An 18,084-nucleotide genomic window follows, 5' to 3' on the forward strand; every position below is an offset into this window, starting at 1 on the left:
CGGGGACCAGGAAAGGCGGAAGGACCGGACCGGTGGACCCGGCGGCAGAGAGCTGAGCCGCTCCCCTCGCCAGGCGGCCGGACTGGCGGCACCCCCCGAGTCCCAGCTCAGCGGGCGCCATGGAGACGCTGCTGTGGTTGTGCAACTGGAGCACGCTGCTCGTGTGCGCGGCGCTCAAGCTGCCGCAGATCTCGGCCGTGCTGGGGGCGCGCAGCTCGCGGGGCATCAGCCTCCCGAGCCTGCTGCTGGAGCTGGCGGGGTGAGTAAGCCCGGGAGCGCCCCAGCTCTGCGAAGGCAGGTGCGCGGGGGACCGAAACCAAAAGCCCCGGCCGCGGGGAGTAGCGCCTGCCCGGGCCGCTCACTTCCTCTGCGTACTTGCTGCTCCCCCAGCCTTGCGCCGGAACGAAAGTGGGCGCACGCCCATTTTACAGACAAGGAAACCGACACAGAGAAATCGTCACTCCGCCGCTTAGTGACAAAACCAGTCATCCCGCTTTGAGCAAGGCCACTGGCCCCTCAAGACTCTCGTGGGCATTCTCTCTAAACCCACCCTCCCCCATCTGGGGTCTCGGTTTCCTCACTTATAAAATGAAGGGTTGGACCCTCTGGGTTTTAAAAGTTACACCTTTCGGGGGGAGGGGGTGCACGGGTGTCAGAGAAGGTAGAGCTTTTTGGAGGTAGAGGGGGATTTGAGTTGGAGTTGGACTTCAGCTGGCACTCCAGTCGGCAGTTGAAGACTGTTGCAAGAGCTGGCTTATCCTTAGAAGTCAGGAGTGGGTGCCCTGACTCAGCGTTTAAAGATCTGAACGTGATGGATGACAGCCAGACTTGGTGTGATCATTTCACAATATATACAAATCCTGAATTATGCTGTACACCTGAAACTAATATATCAGTTACACCTCAGTTTACAAAAAAAGTAGTAAGATTCTGAATAAGCAAAGTAATAATCATAAAGACCTGAACGGCGGAAAGCAGAGTTGTAAACTTGGTGGGAAAGTCCCGAACCCAGCAGTCTAGCCCCTCGCCCGTGAGGCCCAGCCCTCCCAGCTGCCCCGCGCCAGCCGGTGGACTCCAGTTACCACCGGGCAAGTCTGAGGGTGGGTCCTGGGCAAGCACTTCTGGGTGGGGGGAACCAGTTTCTCCCGCCAAAAAAAAGGCAGAGGAGAGGGTGGGAGAAAGAGGAGACCTCTGGAGCGCATGGCGTGAGGGGCCACCCTGGGACCTGTGGGGTCCCTCCAGGGACACCCCCATCAGAGGGGCCAACCCTAGGGTGTGTGACCTCCATCGGTTTGGGGGCCCCTCAATGCTCCCCATTTCTCTGGGGAGAATAGATAATTGCTGAGAAGTTCAGTCATGCCTGACTCTTTGTGAGCCCATGGACTGTAGCCCTCCAGGCTCCTCCGTCAGTGGAATTCTCTAGGCAAGAATACTGGAGTGGATTGCCATGCCCTTTGATTGAAGGTGGGAGGAGAAGGGGACGACAGAGGATGAGATGGTTGGATGGCATCACCGTCCTGATTGACGTGAGTTTGAGTAGGCTCCGGGAGTTGGTGATGGACAGGGAGGCCTGGCATGCTGCAGTCCATGGGGTCGCAAAGAGTCAGACAGGACTGAGCAACTGAACTGAACTGAGAAGTTCATCATTCAGGGCAGGGGATGCCCTGGTCTGCTCCAGGGCAGGGAAACCCCTGGGCATCCTCTCAGGGACCAGAAGAGGTAGCCACCTGGAGAAGGAGGCCCTCCATGAGGGAGCCTTGTAAACAGAAGCTCAGAGACTGGATTGGAGGCAGTGAGGCCAGAGAAAAATGCTGAAGACATGGTCTTAAGTTTAAAGCATCTGTGCAGATACAGGGAATGAGGTAGGTGTGCTCTTGTCCCCATTTTACAGGTAGGGAAGCCGAGGCCCCATAGGTTAGTAACTGCCGGGAATTGTGAGCTCAGTACCCAAGTCCCGGAGTCTGTGCTCCCCTTGGGGCTCCACCTTCAGCGTGCTGGAGGGATGAGTCCAGGAAGGTCTCAGGAAGGTGGCTCTGCAGGTAGCCGGAGGGCTAAGTGCTGGCCAGTGTCACAGCGTGGCCCCGGATGAGGGCGTGGAGCTGTGGTCACACCCCTTCCTGGCTTAAGAGATGTGAACCATTAAGTCCACATGGTGTGTGGAGGCTCTGATTCACCCTGTGGGGGGACACGGGGCCTGGGGGGGTGGGCATCTTCACAGCCTGGGTGGGGGAAGACAGACCTGAGGGGATGAGGACAGAGGCATTTAGATTCCAAAGGGGCTGAACTGGCCAGGGTGTGAGCTGGTAAGGCAGGAAGCTCAGGCCTCTTTTTCTGAGAGGAGGGACCCTGGGGTCTTTATCCCCCACCCCTCCAAGCTGCAGCCTCTCCAGGACTAGAATTTTCTTAAAGGAACTCGAGTCCTCCTGTTTTGCCCCCCTACCCCGAACCCCCCACAGCAATCTGGAGGCCGCTGGAATCATCTCAGGATGTTCCTCCTCTTCAAAACACAGGCTGCCCAGTCCGCTGCTGGGCCCTCATATGCCCAGTGCCCGGGACGCCCGCTTAGGATGGCGCCCCCCTCAGAGGTCCTTTCTGGCCTCTTGGGCTTCTTGAGTGCGTCCTTCTGAGGCAGCTGCCTGGGGCCTCGGAAGTGCTCAGCCTTAGAGACAGGCAGGCCTGGGTCTCTCCCTCCTCCCGGTCAGATCTATCTCTAACTGACCATCCGAAGAGGCTTGGCAGACCCTGGTGCCCCAGCTCCAGAAGTCGCGGAGACAATTCGATTGATGTTTCATCCTCCTTGTTCTGTGATGGTTTATGGCTTAGTCACTCAGTCATGTCCAACTTTTGCCACCCCATGGACTGTATAGCCTGCCAGGTTCCTCTGTCCATGGGATTCTCCAGGCAAGGATACTGGAGTGGGTTGCCATTTCCTCCTCCAGGGGATCTTCCTGACCCAGGAATTGAACCTGGGTCTCCTGCATTGCAGGCAGATTCTTTACCATCTGAGCTACGAGGGAAGTCCTTGTTCTGTACCTCCCTCCTTACCATTTGCTGATGCCTGGCTCCAGTTCTCGGGTTCTGCGCACAAACCTAGGCTCCTGCGTGGGGGCCAGGCCTGCCTGCTGTGGGAGTCGGGTGAGTCTGACCTCAGGAGTGTCCTCCCTCTCCCCAGGTTCCTGGTCTTCCTCCGGTACCAGTGTTACTACGAGTACCCGCTGCTGACGTACCTGGAGTACCCCATCATCATCGCACAAGGTAACTGACACCCCCCACCCCCGCCATTCCCCTGCCCAGCCTCGGCCCTCAGCACCTCCCCCTACCCTTACTCAGAGCCTTTCCTTTCCAGATCTCATCCTCCTGTTGTGTGTCTTCCATTTCAACGGGGATGTGAGACGGGCAGCACCATACATCATCACGTATCCTTTCAGTATCTGAGAATCAGAGCTGGGACCATGTGGGGCAGCAGGGTGTGTTTTGTTTTGCTAATCAGTTCAGTTCAGTTCAGTGGCTCGGTGGTGTCTGACTCTTTGCAACTCCATGGACTGCAGCATGCCAGGCCTCCCTGTCCATCACCAACTCCCAGAGTTTGCTCAAACTCATGTCCATTGAGTCAGTGATGCCATCCAACCATCTCATCCTCTGTCATCCCCTTCTCCTGCCTTCAATTTTCCCAGCATCAGGGTCTTTTCAAATGAGTCAGCTGTTCACATTGGGTGGCCAAAGTATTGAAGCTTCAGCTTCAGCATCAGTCCTTTCAATGAATATTCAGGACTGATCTCCTTTAGGATGGACTGGTTGGATCTCTTTGCAGTCCAAGGGACTCTCAGGAGTCTTCTCCAACACCACAGTTCAAAAGCATCAATTCTTTGGTACTCAGCTTTCTTTATAGTCCAACTCTCACATCCACCGGTTTTGCTAATAGGATGTTATTAAGCTGGGTTCTGTGCTGTGCTATGCTTCGTCGTTCAGTCGTGTCCGACTCTTTGCGACCCCATGGACTGGAGCCCGCCAGGCCCCTCTGTCCTTGGGATTCTCCAGGCAAGAATGCTAGAGTGGGTTACCATGCCCTTCTCCAAGGGATCTTCTCAACCCAGGGATCGAACCCAGGTAACCCATATGGCAGGTGTATTCTTTACCATGGAAGCCCTATTAAAGCAGGATCCTTTACCAGATATTTATTCTTTTGGTTAAATTAAGAAAAAACAATCCCCAAAGTAAGATTCCTTGTGGGCGAGTGTGTCTCCACAGCCCAGTGATGCCCGAGATGTCTCTGCCCGGGGTCTCCCCTCTGAGACCACGGTGCCCCACGGTGCCCTGACCCACAAGGTGGGATCTAGGCTTAGGACCTCAAGGCTGGGCCGCAGGAGTGCCTCTGCTAACAGTCACGTTGTCCACGTGTCCAAACATCCCCATATGATAGGCATGTCTGGTCTGTTACACAGTGCCCCTAACACACCTGGCCACCTTGACTTCTTGCTGCTTATTAGTGGGCAGGTCTGGGCTCCTGACGGCTGGCTCAGGTCTCCATGGACTCCAGTCGCCACACAGACCTGTCCCCCTCACGTCACTCAGCATTTTCTGTGCATGTGGGCCCGCCTTCCATCTTCATCCCACTTGTCAAAACTCCCGTTATTCTCTTGTTGAACTTCACTCTCCTTAAGAGGCCGAGAGAGCCTTTTTGAGTGGCAGTCAGTCCTGCCATCTCAGTGACATGATCTGAGCTTCAGGGCGGCGGAAAGAGGGGTGGGACGGCCAAGCCTCGTCTGCCTAGAGCATGTGAGGAGGTGGGCGTGGAGTGATGGGAACCCGCAGTGTGCCCGCTGCCTGGATGGCCTTGGGCCCTGACCATAAAGCCCGCCCTCCGGGCTGCAGCTGTTCCGTCTATGAAGAGGCAACGTGATGCCTACCTTTTAGGGTTGTTTCCAGAATGACAATACCAGGAGTACAGGGCGAGCTGAGCAGGTGGCGGGGCATGGTGGCTCTTGTACTAAAAGCCTGTCTGCAGAGGGGAGCTGGGTGCGGACTGAGTCCTAACCCCCCGCTGTTGGATCGAGTTGTAAGCCCCCAGACTCGGTTTTCCTCTGCAAAAAAAGAGGGATCACATGACTCCACTGCCCTTCAATGTTTCAAGGTCACCCTTAGCTGGTTAAAAAAGGCTTTAGAAAACAGTACTTTAAAGATGAAAAGCATGGTGGGATTTACTTTTTAAATAAAAGCAGCAGCTTTGTGCAAATGGTGAGGTGTAAATTAGAAAATGTGGGCGCTAATGGCAATTCTGAGTATCAGCAATATGTTTATAACCTCCTTCTTCCAGCTGTGACTTACAGAGTGGGAGTAAGCAGGGTGGCCATGTTAACAGTGCATTTTTAAAATAAGTAATGGTAGGTCCCAGATACTATGCTGCTGCTACTGCTGCTAAGTCACTTCAGTCGTGTCCGACTCTGTGTGACCCCATGGACGGCAGCCCACTAGGCTCCGCCATCCCTGGGATTCTCCAGGCAAGAACACTGGAGTGGGTTGCCATTTCCTTCTCCAACGTGTGAAAGTGAAAAGTGAAAGTGAAGTTGCTCAGTCTTGTCCGACTAGTAGCGACCCCATGGACTGTAGCCCACCAGGCTCCTCTGTCCATGGGATTTTCTAGGCAAGAGTACTGGAGTGGCTTGCCATTGCCTTCTCCGAGATACTATGCAGGACATGCTTATACTAAAAAAAAAAAATCACTTGTTGATCTGAGATTCCAGTTTAACTGGATGTCTTGTATTTTAATTTGCTCTGTCTGGCCACCCTACAAATAAATCATCTCTAGGATCTCAATTGCTGCTGCGGCTGCTCAAGTTTTATAAAATGTGTATCTGGAATGCGTGGAATGAGGTGCCGTGGTACAAAATTGGGCAACAGTAGTTTAAAATTCAAATTAGAGTGTTTGAAAAACGAAATTCCCTCCTCCTAGATTCAGGCTGCCTTTTCTGGTATCCACTCGTATTTAGTTCCACTGACCTGAGCACAGGGATTGTCTATTTCAAAGCCCTTTATTTAAATAATGTTATTAATTGTAATCCTGGCAGCCTCTTGAGTCCCTACAATATGCCACAAAATAGTGAGGAGATGAATGGGGTAAGGAATATTAAGTCCCATTTTGCAGATAAGCAAACCAAGGCTGAGAGAAGGAAGATGACTTGCCTGTGGTCACGGCAGCGGCTCCTGGCCGTCCCCACCCTGGCCTGGCCTCCACCTTCTGTGTTTGTTTCTGCTTCTCTAGCCGGGCTGTCTTCCTGCAGCATCACTGAGCTTGATGGAATCAGGGATCATTTCTCCTTTCTCTTAGCATTGCTCTACCCAACTGTGTCATTTCTACACTGGAGTTAGCCGGAAAGAGAAAACCAGTAAACAGTTTCACGCGACAACAATTTTGCAGAAGATGTCTCCTTTATCAGGCATCCTAAGTGTTTAACTAGTTTTTTTAGTCAATCCTTGAACATGCATTATGAGCCAGTCTTGTTCTATGCACAGTCTTTTTTTGCTCACAAAAGTTATGTGGGAAACAAAACCATATTTTATAAGCTAAATATATTGAATGTCGCATGGTATGAGTTACAGAGGAAAATAAAGCACTGACAGGTAATAAACAGGAGGTATCTCAGTTTTACACAGGGTGGACAAGGAGCTATTGATTGAAAAGGTAATATATGAGTAAACACTTGAAGTGAGCCAACAAGCCATAAAGATACCAGGTGAAAAAGTTTCCTAAGAAGAGGATACACAGGTAAGTATATGAGGGCTCAGATGAAGTACGCTTGAAAATGTACAGGGAATACCTTACCATTGTGTCTGGAATGGAATGATTCTGGGAGAGATGATAGCAAATGAGGATCCTTCCCTGATTGCTCAGTTGGTAAAGAATCTGCCTGCAATGCAAGAGACCCCAGTTTGATTCCTGGGTCAGGAAGATCCGCTGGAGAAGGAAATGGCTACCCACTCCAGTATTCTTGGGCTTCCCTGGTGGCTCAGCTGGTAAAGAATCTGCCTGCAATGCAGGAGACCTGGGTTCGATCCCTGGGTTGGGAAGATCCCCTGGAGAAGGGAAAGGCTACCCACTCCAATATTCTGGCCTGGAGAATTTCATGGACTATATATAGTCCATGGGGTCGCAAAGAATCAGACATAACTGAGCGACTTTCACTTTCTAGACTACTGTGATTATTTTGGCTTTTAATCAAACTGATATGGCTAGACCCTGGAGGCTTCTGATCTCACAATTTCATGTTTTAAAAAAAAAAAAATAAATTGTGTTACATCTTAGATCAAAGGTGCGTTAACTGTTGACATTATGTTGGAGAGGTCTACATTTTCATTCAAGAATGAAATGGGCAGTTAAGATCATCTGGAACGTTCCCAGCCCTAGGATGGGTCCGAGAACACAGGGTTCTTGGTAATTTTCTTCCAGAATTCTTCTTCTGTGCTTTTGAAGTCCTTGGCAAGTGTTCACCTGGACCATCTTTGTCTTTTCCAAACTGACAAGTTCTAGCAGAGTTGTTCCCAGTTCCACACTGGGCTTAGACGTGTAACCTCTGTGTTCTCGGTTTGTTTGCACGGGCGGGTGGTGGGGCTGCCAGACAAGCCACTGCTGTGTCCCTTAGCGCGTGGGAAGCTGTGTGTCTGCTTGGTTCATCCTCACCCTGCAGCAATGGATCCTAGATCTGGCCATGGTGAGTAAACTGCCCCCGAGAAGAACGCGTGCTCACAGCAGTCTGTCTTCCCTCTTTTCCTCATGACACCTGCCCTGCAAACAGTTTTATAGATCGGACGTTCAACCCACTGTACCGAAAGCACCCCTGTGCTTTGCAGCTGTACCAAAGCATGCTGGGATGAAAGCCCAGTGCTATCCAAATATTAAAAAGACATTATTCTCACTTAACTGTATGGCACAATATTTTTACTTCATTTGGCGGGGGGAGCCCACCTGAGAACCAGATTGTGGAGTTAGTAGTTGAATGAAGAACTGAGCTTGAGTGAAGGATTTCAGGTTGGGTGCTAGGTCGCTTCAGTTGTGTCTGACTCTTCGTGACCCAAGGCACTATAGCCCGTCAGGCTCCTCTGTCCATGGGGATTCTCCAAGCAAGAATACCAGAGTGGGTTGCCATTTCCTCCTCCCAACCCAGGGATGGAACCCACGTCTCTTTGTTTCCTGCATTGGCAGCTGGGTTCTTTGCCACTAGCACCATATTATCAGGTTAGTAATTACGTATTGGCGACATGCTCAATATTTTTCTAACTTTGCCCCCTATACATTTTTTTTTTTTCCTTCCTTGGAAAAAGGTAAGCGCTGTATTCTTTTTCCTTCCTTGGTTAAGGGCCAGAAATTCCCTGCTATAAGAATAGGATTCTGAGAAGGCAATGGCAAGCCACTCCAGTACTCTTGCCTAGAAAATCCCATGGATGGAGCAGCCTGGTAGGCTGCAGTCCATGGGGTCGCTACGAGTCAGACACGACTGAGCGACTTCACTTTCACTTTTCACTTTCACACATTGGAGAAGGAAATGGCAACCCACTCCAGTGTTCTCGCCTGGAGAATCCCAGGGATGGGGGAGCCTGGTGGGCTGCCGTCTATAGGGTCACACAGAGTCGGACATGACTGAAGTGACTTAGCAGCAGCAGCAGCAGGTCAGGAAGCATTTGACCAAAGATCAAATGGTGGTTGTGACCAAAGATCAAATGGTGGTTGACATGAACTTTTCTACCTCATGGGAAAAGGAGCAGAACTAATTGGTGGTCACTGCCGGCCACACCCGAACTCCTGGATTTCGACCCATTCTACCTCCAGCATCTTATTGGAAAGTAGACTTGGCTCTCAGCCTTGTGACCTACAGAGAGCAGATATGTAGGGTTACCATGGCAGCCTGGGCCTGGCTCAGGGTGGAGGGTGCTGTACTCTTAACCTCATTGGGGAGCAGAGGTCAGGGAGCACAGGGCTGGAGTCTCACCACATGGCTCATCAGAACAGCTGGAAACTCAGAGCTGATGCACCCCAGCTTGCTGCTTTGAGTTTATAAATCTCAGCGCATAGCAGTATAGTGCCCCCATGCTCTGCTGCAGTATCTATACATGAATTTACTACTGGTGGGTGGGGACAGATAAGCCTTTGTGGCCGTTGCAGATTTTTCCCCTCGGTTACGTCCTGCCTTCTGCTGCACATTGGTTACTCACCTGAAGGGGTTGGTGGGTTAGACCTAAGCTTGCTGCTGCTGCCTCCATTCTTTTATCATGAAACTTGGCTTTTGTCCTTGTGCAAGTTGGTTATTACTTGACATGAAAGTTTGGTTTCGAAAGTGCTTTCAGGGAATTCTCTGGTGGTCCAGTGGCTAGGACTCCGGTGGTTCAATCCCTGGTTGGGGAATCCTGAAAAGCATAACCCCCTTCTTCCTGCAAAGGGGCTTTCAGTATCTGGTGCTCTTCTGCATTTGAAACTAAGGTACTCCTTTCTCCTGTTTTATCTTCAAACAGAATTTATGCACTTTCATCAGTGCAGCCAGTAAGTTTGCACAGCTCCAGTACCTGTGGAAGAGCAGAGACTCAGGAGCCGTGAGCGCTCTGACGTGGAGCCTCGCTTCTTATACTTGTGCAGGTAAGAGCACAGCTCTAATTGATGGGGTGTCCCCTGTTGGTGTGTGTGTGGGGGGGGTGTCTACCTAGATGGGTGTGCTAACTTGATGTCCAAGGGTCATAATCCTTTGAGCTTAAATCCTTTGCATGTTAACTCTTGCATCTCTAGTGTATCCTTATTTATAAGACTGATTTCGTGCACACCACTCTCCATTTTCCACAAGATCTGTATTCCAGTTGCTAAAAAAAATGTAAAAGGACACTTTTCTCTAAAAGTATGACCTAATATTAACAGTCCAATCTTGTTGTTTGCAAAGCATCAAGAAGTTGATTATATTAAATCCACTAACTTGTTTTAAACATATGTTTATGATGTAATAAATTGAGATGAGAATCATACATTGACTTTTGTGAATGAACATAATTTGCAGCAGTGGAGTTTTCCTGGAGCCATAGTGTGTTTGGTCTCAACTTTAGAATTTCCATTGTTCATTTGGATTCTTACAGGAACTACCTAAAATGAATATGTACTCTATTTAGGTAGGAACATTTTTAAAAAATCCAGAGCTATTACATTCACTAGATTTACTAATGTCGATATTTGAATTATACTTTTTCATGTTTCTTCTAAAATCTTATACTACCAGCTTCTCCATCCAGGGTTCTCTTCTACTCAGATCTTTCAAGAACAGTTAGCGTGTATTCCTGTATTTAAAATGGAAAGATATTTGCTTAAGTACTGAAATTCTGAGAAGTTGATATTGCTGAAATTTTTCTTTTACAGCAAGAATAATGACAACTTTAATGACCACCAATGATCTTACACGTAAGCAAAGTATTTTTCTGCCCACGTCCTCTTTGAACTTTATACATGTAAATTATCTTGGGGTTTAACAGGGCCAGTTTAGCCTTACTGGAGGCTAGCTGCAGTAAATATACTGCAGGTCCTCTTCAGTCTCCACATAGTGTTAAGCACCCTCTTGCCGTGTCTGGGATAGAATATGCACAAGATAGTCGATTCCTATCTTCATAAAGCTTCCACTCCAGCAGTATAAATGAAGAGTGAGGTCATCACACAATTTTTGAAAAATATTGTGAAGTGTTTCGAAAGAGGACAGGATGAGCACCTAACAAGGAAGCCTGACATAGCTGGAGGGAGCTGGGAAGGTTAATTTGAAGGGGAGAGGGATGAGGAGGGAAGGGACTGTTACAAGGAGCAGCACGCATGGAGGTCGTGAGCAAGGAGGAAGACCAGCAGGGCTGGCAGGAGAGCCCCGGGTTGAGTCTAATTGAGAGTGAAGGCGGTGGCAGGGAGCCTCCGAGAACTGCCCACAGGCAGCAGGATGGGGAGTGACACAATCATTTTACTCCATGTCCTTGTTCTGTTATTTTTAAAGGGTTACCGTGATGGAGGAGAAAACAAGCTTGGGTTAACTTAAAGAGAATGTCGTTCATTCCTTAGGCTGAGCTTTCACTCATATAAATGTTTGGAAAATGATTAAAATAGGTAGGGGTGACTAATTCTATGAAGACTAGAAATGTGTCCTTGGTGTGTAGACCTTTTAAATAAGTTCATTATTATCTGAAACATAGTGCCACAAAGCCGCAGGATGCATTTGCTCGTCCCATCCCAGGGTTTTATCTTTGGCTCAAGTACTTTACATTAGCTCTGAGAGGAGGGTTGAAAGTGTCTGGCCAGAGCGTATCCCTGAGTCAAGTGGAGAAGGGAGAAATCTGAGGCTTCCCTATAGGACATGAATTCTCTGCTTGCAAAGGAGTCAAATCATAATTGAACAACAAAACAAATTTCACATTAAAAATTAATTTTAAAAGGTCGAGAATCTTCTAATTGTGATTTGTTTTATATCTGAGGTGACAGTTGTTCATGAAAGTGACCAGTATATCTGAGAATAATCTCTTAGAAACAGTTCAGCTATCCTAAAAGTGTTTTACAACCCCAAAGACACATTAAGTCTCATAAACCTTATTTATCAGGAGTGTTAATCAAGTCATTGAGATTATTTTTTCCTTTTTAACAAAAAGGGGCATTTTCATGGTTAATGTAAATCATACCTTGATGTTTTTCAGAATTATCTTAACTGATTGCAGCGTACCACTTTTTGCTTAATTAACATGGAGTTTTCTAAGGTACCACCACCCTTAAGACTTAAAAAATGATAACATTTTTAAAAAAGTTGTAGCATTTACCAACCAGAGTCAGATTCCTCCAAATTAAGCATTTAAGATGAAATTATTCACAAAGTCAGGCCAAGTGGCCAAAGGTAGTTAATGATAAGACCATTTTTTCCCCAGAAATATTTGGAACCACAGTTGCACTAACGTTCACATGATCCACAGTTCTGTTTCCTTCTGGGTGGGGGGTAGGGGGCGTTAAGCCTATTTAGGCATCTACTTAGAGAAGGTGGTGATTTTATGTGAAAACAGTATTTTTTAATACACACTTTTCTTTTTTGACTGATTTCAGTTCTTATACGTTTTGTGATCATGCTGGCCTTAAACATATGGGTAACTGCTACAATACTTCACTACCGGAAGACCGATATAAAGTCTGAATGATGGATTATTCCTATACACAAAGTGGATTCTGAATAACTGAACCAAAGGAAAAAAAAGCTCACTGCTAAATCACAGGTTTAGTCAACCGTGCCAAAGATACTTTAGACTTGAAAAAGCCCAGTTAAACACTTGTTTAAAAACGTTGATTTTTAAAAATCTTCCGCCCCTACTTTATTAGGTTAAGGTAGGACTTAGATATCTGCACTTCTGAGAAGGCTGGTGATGGATGGAAGTCTTCCAAAAAGCCCATTCTGAGGAGGTAGCTTTGACCCGTATTCTGGGAACTAATTACATCTACTAATCAACTTTTAAAATCTTTTAAGAAATACATCCTCTCCAAAACACAAATGCACATGAATGGAGTGGGATTTTGGAAATTTTAACAAATTACCAGGATTCACTTCCTGGGATGAATGTTTAATTGTAATACAGATGTAATAGGATGGCCTTACTGTATCATATTATCATAAAATACCTCCTTGGCTATAGCAAAGATATCAAGGCAAGCAAAAATGTAACTGGTTTGAATGCATATACCAAAGTAGCTCTTTAACTTCATACTGTACCTTTAAGCATTTCGTAACAAAAGATACCAGCAATCTCTACTTATGAAGAGGCAATCCCAATATACTTCCAGATTCAAGCACAATGCTGCCAATTTTAAAAGGATTACACCTGCACAATTAACTGTTACTGGAATTTGGTACAAAATACAGCCAACCTCAACCAGGGTTTGCCTACTGAAAATATATGCAGCAAACGGTATTGCTGGGTTCTGCCAAGCTCTCATGGATTTAATTCTCATTATGGTATCATATTCTAAACATGCTGTTAAGATTATCCACTGTATTTTCCTGTAAACGCTTATAAAACCTAACATTTAAAAACTAATAGAGTAGCATTATTCTATTATATGCAGTAAGTAAATGATGTTTATTAGAAAATGTTTCCTGTGTAAAATAAACTTATTTTGAACTCTTCTGAGTCTTAAAACTCAATTGTTTTAATGTGATTAGCTTTAAGTTAGGTAAAGTGCAGTTTTAAAAATATAAACTGACTAATCCTTTTAGAAATACTGCTTGGGACCAATAGAAAGAGAAACATGGCATCTAAAAATAAAAAAAACAAGTCATTCATTCTGTAGTTTTAAAAATCATAGTTATCATTTTTAAAAAAGTCCAAGTAAATCTTTTCTCATATGCAATTATCATCTGACTAGTAGTATAAACTGTGTGATTTTTTAGTCCAACAAATATTTTATTTAGATATACTTTATCAATGCTTAAAGCAACTCCTTAGAGAAAATATAGTATCGTAGGTAGAGAGTTCTCCATTTTTCCCCTTTGGAAGGGAAAGGAACATACATTAGAGCCACCCCAGATATTCTGTACACATCATTAATCCCACAACAATCCTGTAAGTAAACAGTCTCCATTTTACAGATGAAAATACTGAAGCCCATACCTGTCCCAGATCAGATAGCCAGCAAGTATCCTAGAAAAGACCCCACTGATTTTACCAAAAAGTTCTTTCTAGAAAACCGTTTGTCAACACACTATTCTACCAAAACAGACTGCTTCTTTTCCTTATCTTTGACACTCAAATGAGATTCTGAAGTTTGCATGTTCCTTTAATGTTAAATGTTAAATTAGACACAAACTCCTAGTTGAAATTTGATTTTGTATTTCTCCATGGATTAAGCGATAGGGCTGAAGATGCCCAAGTGTGTAACCTCAATTAAGATTTCTTTGCTATACCCATCTTTTAGGGAACATAATTTTGGGGGGTAAATTTTAGAAGGTTGCAAGAGTATTTCACAGGAAAAGTAGGAAAATGCTTATGTCTTAATTTCTTTTATTTAATTTTTAATATAAAAAGCAGGCATAAAATACAATTACATTACTACAAAGATGCAACAAAATTTTTAAAAAACGGGAGGGTGCCACGATTTTTGTTCAAGGGGACAGCTGATCAAATATTTATGATTATCTAACCATGCAATTCATAACTTATTACAACCCCAAACAAAACTCATTATTATGGGGAAGGGAATCAAGGAGAGAACCCCCCAAACATAGTATCTAGCACTGTCATACAGTGCTTATTCTTCAAAGTGCTTTACAAACCAACTATGGTATCTTCACAACATAGGGAAACTGACATCTTATTCCAGGGGAGGAGAGGTGAGTCAGTAGCAGTGTCAACAGAGATCAAGAAACTCAGAAGTGACTTGCTCTCATTGGATTTTTAAAACATGTTATTTAAAGCATGTTTCCATAAGGTAAGATAGTGTCCAGTTTCTCTATTTTACCACCCAAATCCTGTAATAGATTAACAGCAGCAGCATAACTTCTCAAATTGTGGTTTGGCAACCTAGAGTATTTTTTCTTGAGGATCTACAGATAAACTGAGATAAAGGAGAGCCATCACAGCCAGAATGGTGTAACTCTAGCACAGGTTAATGTTAAAAACACTCACCTTTATTTTAGATTTATTGGTATACTTATCCTTTAGTTAGCTCCAGAGCATTTTAAACTTAGGTGTTTGTTTTTTTTTAAAGTTTGCTTCTAGATAGCATTTTTTTTTTAATTAATACTTTTCAACATGCACTAGACAGTCATCCTCAGCAGTAACCCTGGCACCAGTTTTCCTTCTGCTTTGCCTCAGTATTCCCACAAAAGTAAAAAAAAAACAAAAACAAAAAACAACCCAACTAAGAAAATCTCAGTATTCACTACTTCTTAGTTCTCAAAAGGAGGTATTTGTGGCACTAGGAGAAATCAGGTGTGAGGAAACAAGCAACTTTTGGTCTTAACTTTATCTTGGAGGTTTTGGAGCCTCAAGAAAAAGAAGCTGGCACAAAAGCAGGTTGTTAGACCAAGTCAATGTCATATTTAATGAGTGTTGGGAAGAAAACATTTGGATGGGGGCATGCACTCATGTATGTACATGAAACCAGCAACAGGGTATAAAGCAAATTCTTACCCAAGGTCAGAATTTTTTATTAAGCACATTTCCATTGGCTGGACAAATGACCTTATAAATCCTTATGTCAAACCATATAATGTGAAGAATCTTCATGGAGCAACTTTTTTTTTTGCCACTTAGGATCTCTCTGCCCCCCAAAAAACTTCACATTAATTTTCCTTGTATAGTTGCATCACACCATGATTCTCCATATTCTCTAATATATATACAGCATTCAAAATTTAAACTTTTGCCATTTTTACTCAAATATTTCAATTACTCGTGTAAACTTCAAATTATTTCACCTTAATAAAGTTTATTAAAAATATATATATATACTCTCCAATTCAGAATAATATGATAGAACCTCCCATAGTGTAACAAAATCTCTATATAAAATATTAATTCAGTCTCCTTTTAACAAGTCTAATGAATGGAAATATTTATTCTATATAAATTTTATATATTTTTCATTTTTTAATCTTACTTAAAAAAAAAGAGCTGTGCCCCTGAACCAGAACATACCTGCAAGGAAAATGGCATGCATATCTAGTTTTAGCACAGACAGCATGGAAGAGTGCAGCCTGGATAATGTAATAACAAGATTCAGTTTCAGTACATCAGCAGCCAAAGGCCACTCTTCAGTTTCCACAATAGTATCTATAATTGGGGATCTAACTCTTTAAACACCTCAACACTGACCCCAGAAGGAATCAATGAAAAATGTCTACTTCCTTCATAGAAATATTGGATGATGTATCTCAGTATCATGCCAAACTCTGTACATGTATATACACAGAAAGGCTGGTAGAAGACCACAGAATTTTTCTTTACGTGATTCTTATTACTGACGTATACTGTAGCAGTACAAAACATATACTTTTCTGGGATAATGAGAAATAAAGCAGGAATAGTCCTGCATAAACTGTATGTAACTTGAATAGCATTTAAAAAAATAAAAATTAAGTGCCTTTGAGGCCACTGCTTTCCAGCCACAATAATGAAATGCTTCCATACACAGTCATGTGTTTATGGGATCACACTTAAATACTTAAAATATATCTACAGTATGTCTTAGTTTACTTTGTATTTGAGATAATTTTTTGAATCTTGAGTGTGAAAATGTAAAAAGTCACAAATGTCTTTATCAGAAATAAAAACACACCTAGGGTAGCCAGCAAATTAAAAGCAAAGAAAATGTTTCATAGTCACACACTAATACTGAGGTCTGTAAAAGGGGTCGGATGAGTAATAGATATACATAAAAGATATATTAGTTCCAATACTACCCATTACTGTTTCTATCACCAATACTTAAACAAAATTCTGTTATACAATCAAAATAGGCCAACAATGATAACTACTATGTGTAAAAATAGTGCACTAATTTTCTTCTGCAAAGCAAATTTGCATCCTAAGAGCAGGTAAATACTTTTTTTTGTTTTAAATACAGGAAAGGGTGGATATCTTGAAAAAAAATTAAATTAAGGAATTGAAAATGGGTAAAGTTGCCTATTACGAAGCATTAACAAACTGATATAATTAACTTCAAACTTCTTGTTACAATAATTGCTTAAACATGAACATGCAGCTTCCAGCAGGTACACACAATGAGTGATATAAACTCCAACATTATGGCTTTATACAAGTGCATAGTTGCAACTGTAGTAAGTAATGATATCTGATTAATGTTTATAAAAAAATAAAGTGGGAAATTAAAAAACCCTCTTGCAGTATTACAGTACTATATGTGTGTGTGTGTGTGTATGTATGTGTGTGTGTGTGACACACACAATACAATGGTCACTTCTTAAAGACGCAGTCTCTATCACTGTAGTGGAATCCATTCCCAGATTCTTCTGGCAAATGTGCTGGTGAAATCTCTCTGTTGAAGCTGAGAAGATGATTTCTGTAACTCTTCTAAATCCTTTATGCAATGTAGTGTGAGTGATGCTAGAGAGCTTTATGGAACAAGTCTGGAAGAGTTGCACATGATATTCTTATTCTATTAACCAATCATTGTTGGTTCAACTTGTTGCTCCAAAGGAGCCCTGAAAACCTATCCAAGATTTAGAATTTATATTGCAGGAATAGAGGGAATATATATGTGTATTAGTCTCTCAGGAAAATATAACTTTTTAATAAATTTTGGGCCATCATATTTCAGTCTTGTTTCAACCGGAAGAATATGATCACCTTGAATAATGACTGCATTCACAGAAGGCAGTTAGCTGGAGAGAAAAGGGAAATAAAGTCAGTTGATACAGTGAAATAATTTAAGAGATTGTGATCAGTTCTTTGAAAAGGCATTCCACTTACATCAAACTCTACAGTCTTCCAACTACTATACTTTTAACACCTAAATCATGCATATAGCATATTTACTGTCTTACTTTTCTTACTTCAAGGTACATGCAGTTATATTCTTCCTCATATTTTCTCATATTGGCCACAAACATGACACACAAGTTTTAATATGGTTAACTGGCTATTAGAGTGAGATGGTATGTCAATGAATAACTCAAGTGAACCTGTTTGATTTGAGGTTTAACTGTTAACTTCCTTGTGTGGGTGAAAGCAGAGTGGACTAAAGGACCAGGCTCTACTTGGTTGTTTCACCCTATGCCACATTTTAAAAATCTATGAAATGGGAACAAACACACTGCTGTAGTAAATATATGTAAAAAATACTCTGTAAATCCTGGTTTTAAACAGATCCAAATAATGTGTGATTTAAGTATGTACTTTGCAACATGTTACTTAGGTTAAGATAGACATTCTTTTATATTCATTCCATATAAAAGGTTTAACTCACGAGGTTCAGTTTTCATTCAAATCTGTTAGCCTCTATTAACCAAATGACATTTTCTAAAAGCACAAGAGCTTTCACAGCATACCATTAGCATTCTTCAGCAAAAGTAACATTAAATTTTCAAAAAG

General features: G+C 43.6%; 2 protein-coding genes across 6 annotated transcripts in view; one reads left to right on the forward strand and one right to left on the reverse strand.

Moving 5' to 3' along the window:
- Positions 1-13,157, forward strand: SLC66A3 (solute carrier family 66 member 3). Its single transcript, XM_055400441.2, has 7 exons — positions 1-259; positions 3,173-3,255; positions 3,347-3,416; positions 7,649-7,706; positions 9,502-9,622; positions 10,385-10,426; positions 12,086-13,157. The coding sequence occupies exons 1-7, from the start codon at positions 120-122 to the stop codon at positions 12,175-12,177; spliced, it is 606 nt and encodes a 201-aa protein (XP_055256416.1). The 5' UTR covers positions 1-119; the 3' UTR covers positions 12,178-13,157.
- A 125-nt stretch (positions 13,158-13,282) lies between these two features.
- ROCK2 (Rho associated coiled-coil containing protein kinase 2) overlaps positions 13,283-18,084 on the reverse strand; it is a 137,982-nt gene continuing 133,180 nt past the window's right edge. For all 5 annotated transcript variants that reach the window (XM_088841190.1, XM_055400435.2, XM_088841189.1 and 2 more), the window contains one exon: positions 13,283-17,375. Coding sequence is in view for 1 of the 5 variants with exons in the window: in XM_088841189.1 (XP_088697315.1) it covers positions 17,372-17,375 (4 nt within the window). In the remaining 4 variants the exon portion in view is untranslated. The remainder of the gene's footprint in view (positions 17,376-18,084) is intronic.

Source organism: Moschus berezovskii, chromosome 11, assembly GCF_049115385.1.
Source record: "Moschus berezovskii isolate FMDL1 chromosome 11, NW_MosBer_1.0, whole genome shotgun sequence".
Lineage (NCBI taxonomy): Eukaryota > Metazoa > Chordata > Mammalia > Artiodactyla > Moschidae > Moschus > Moschus berezovskii.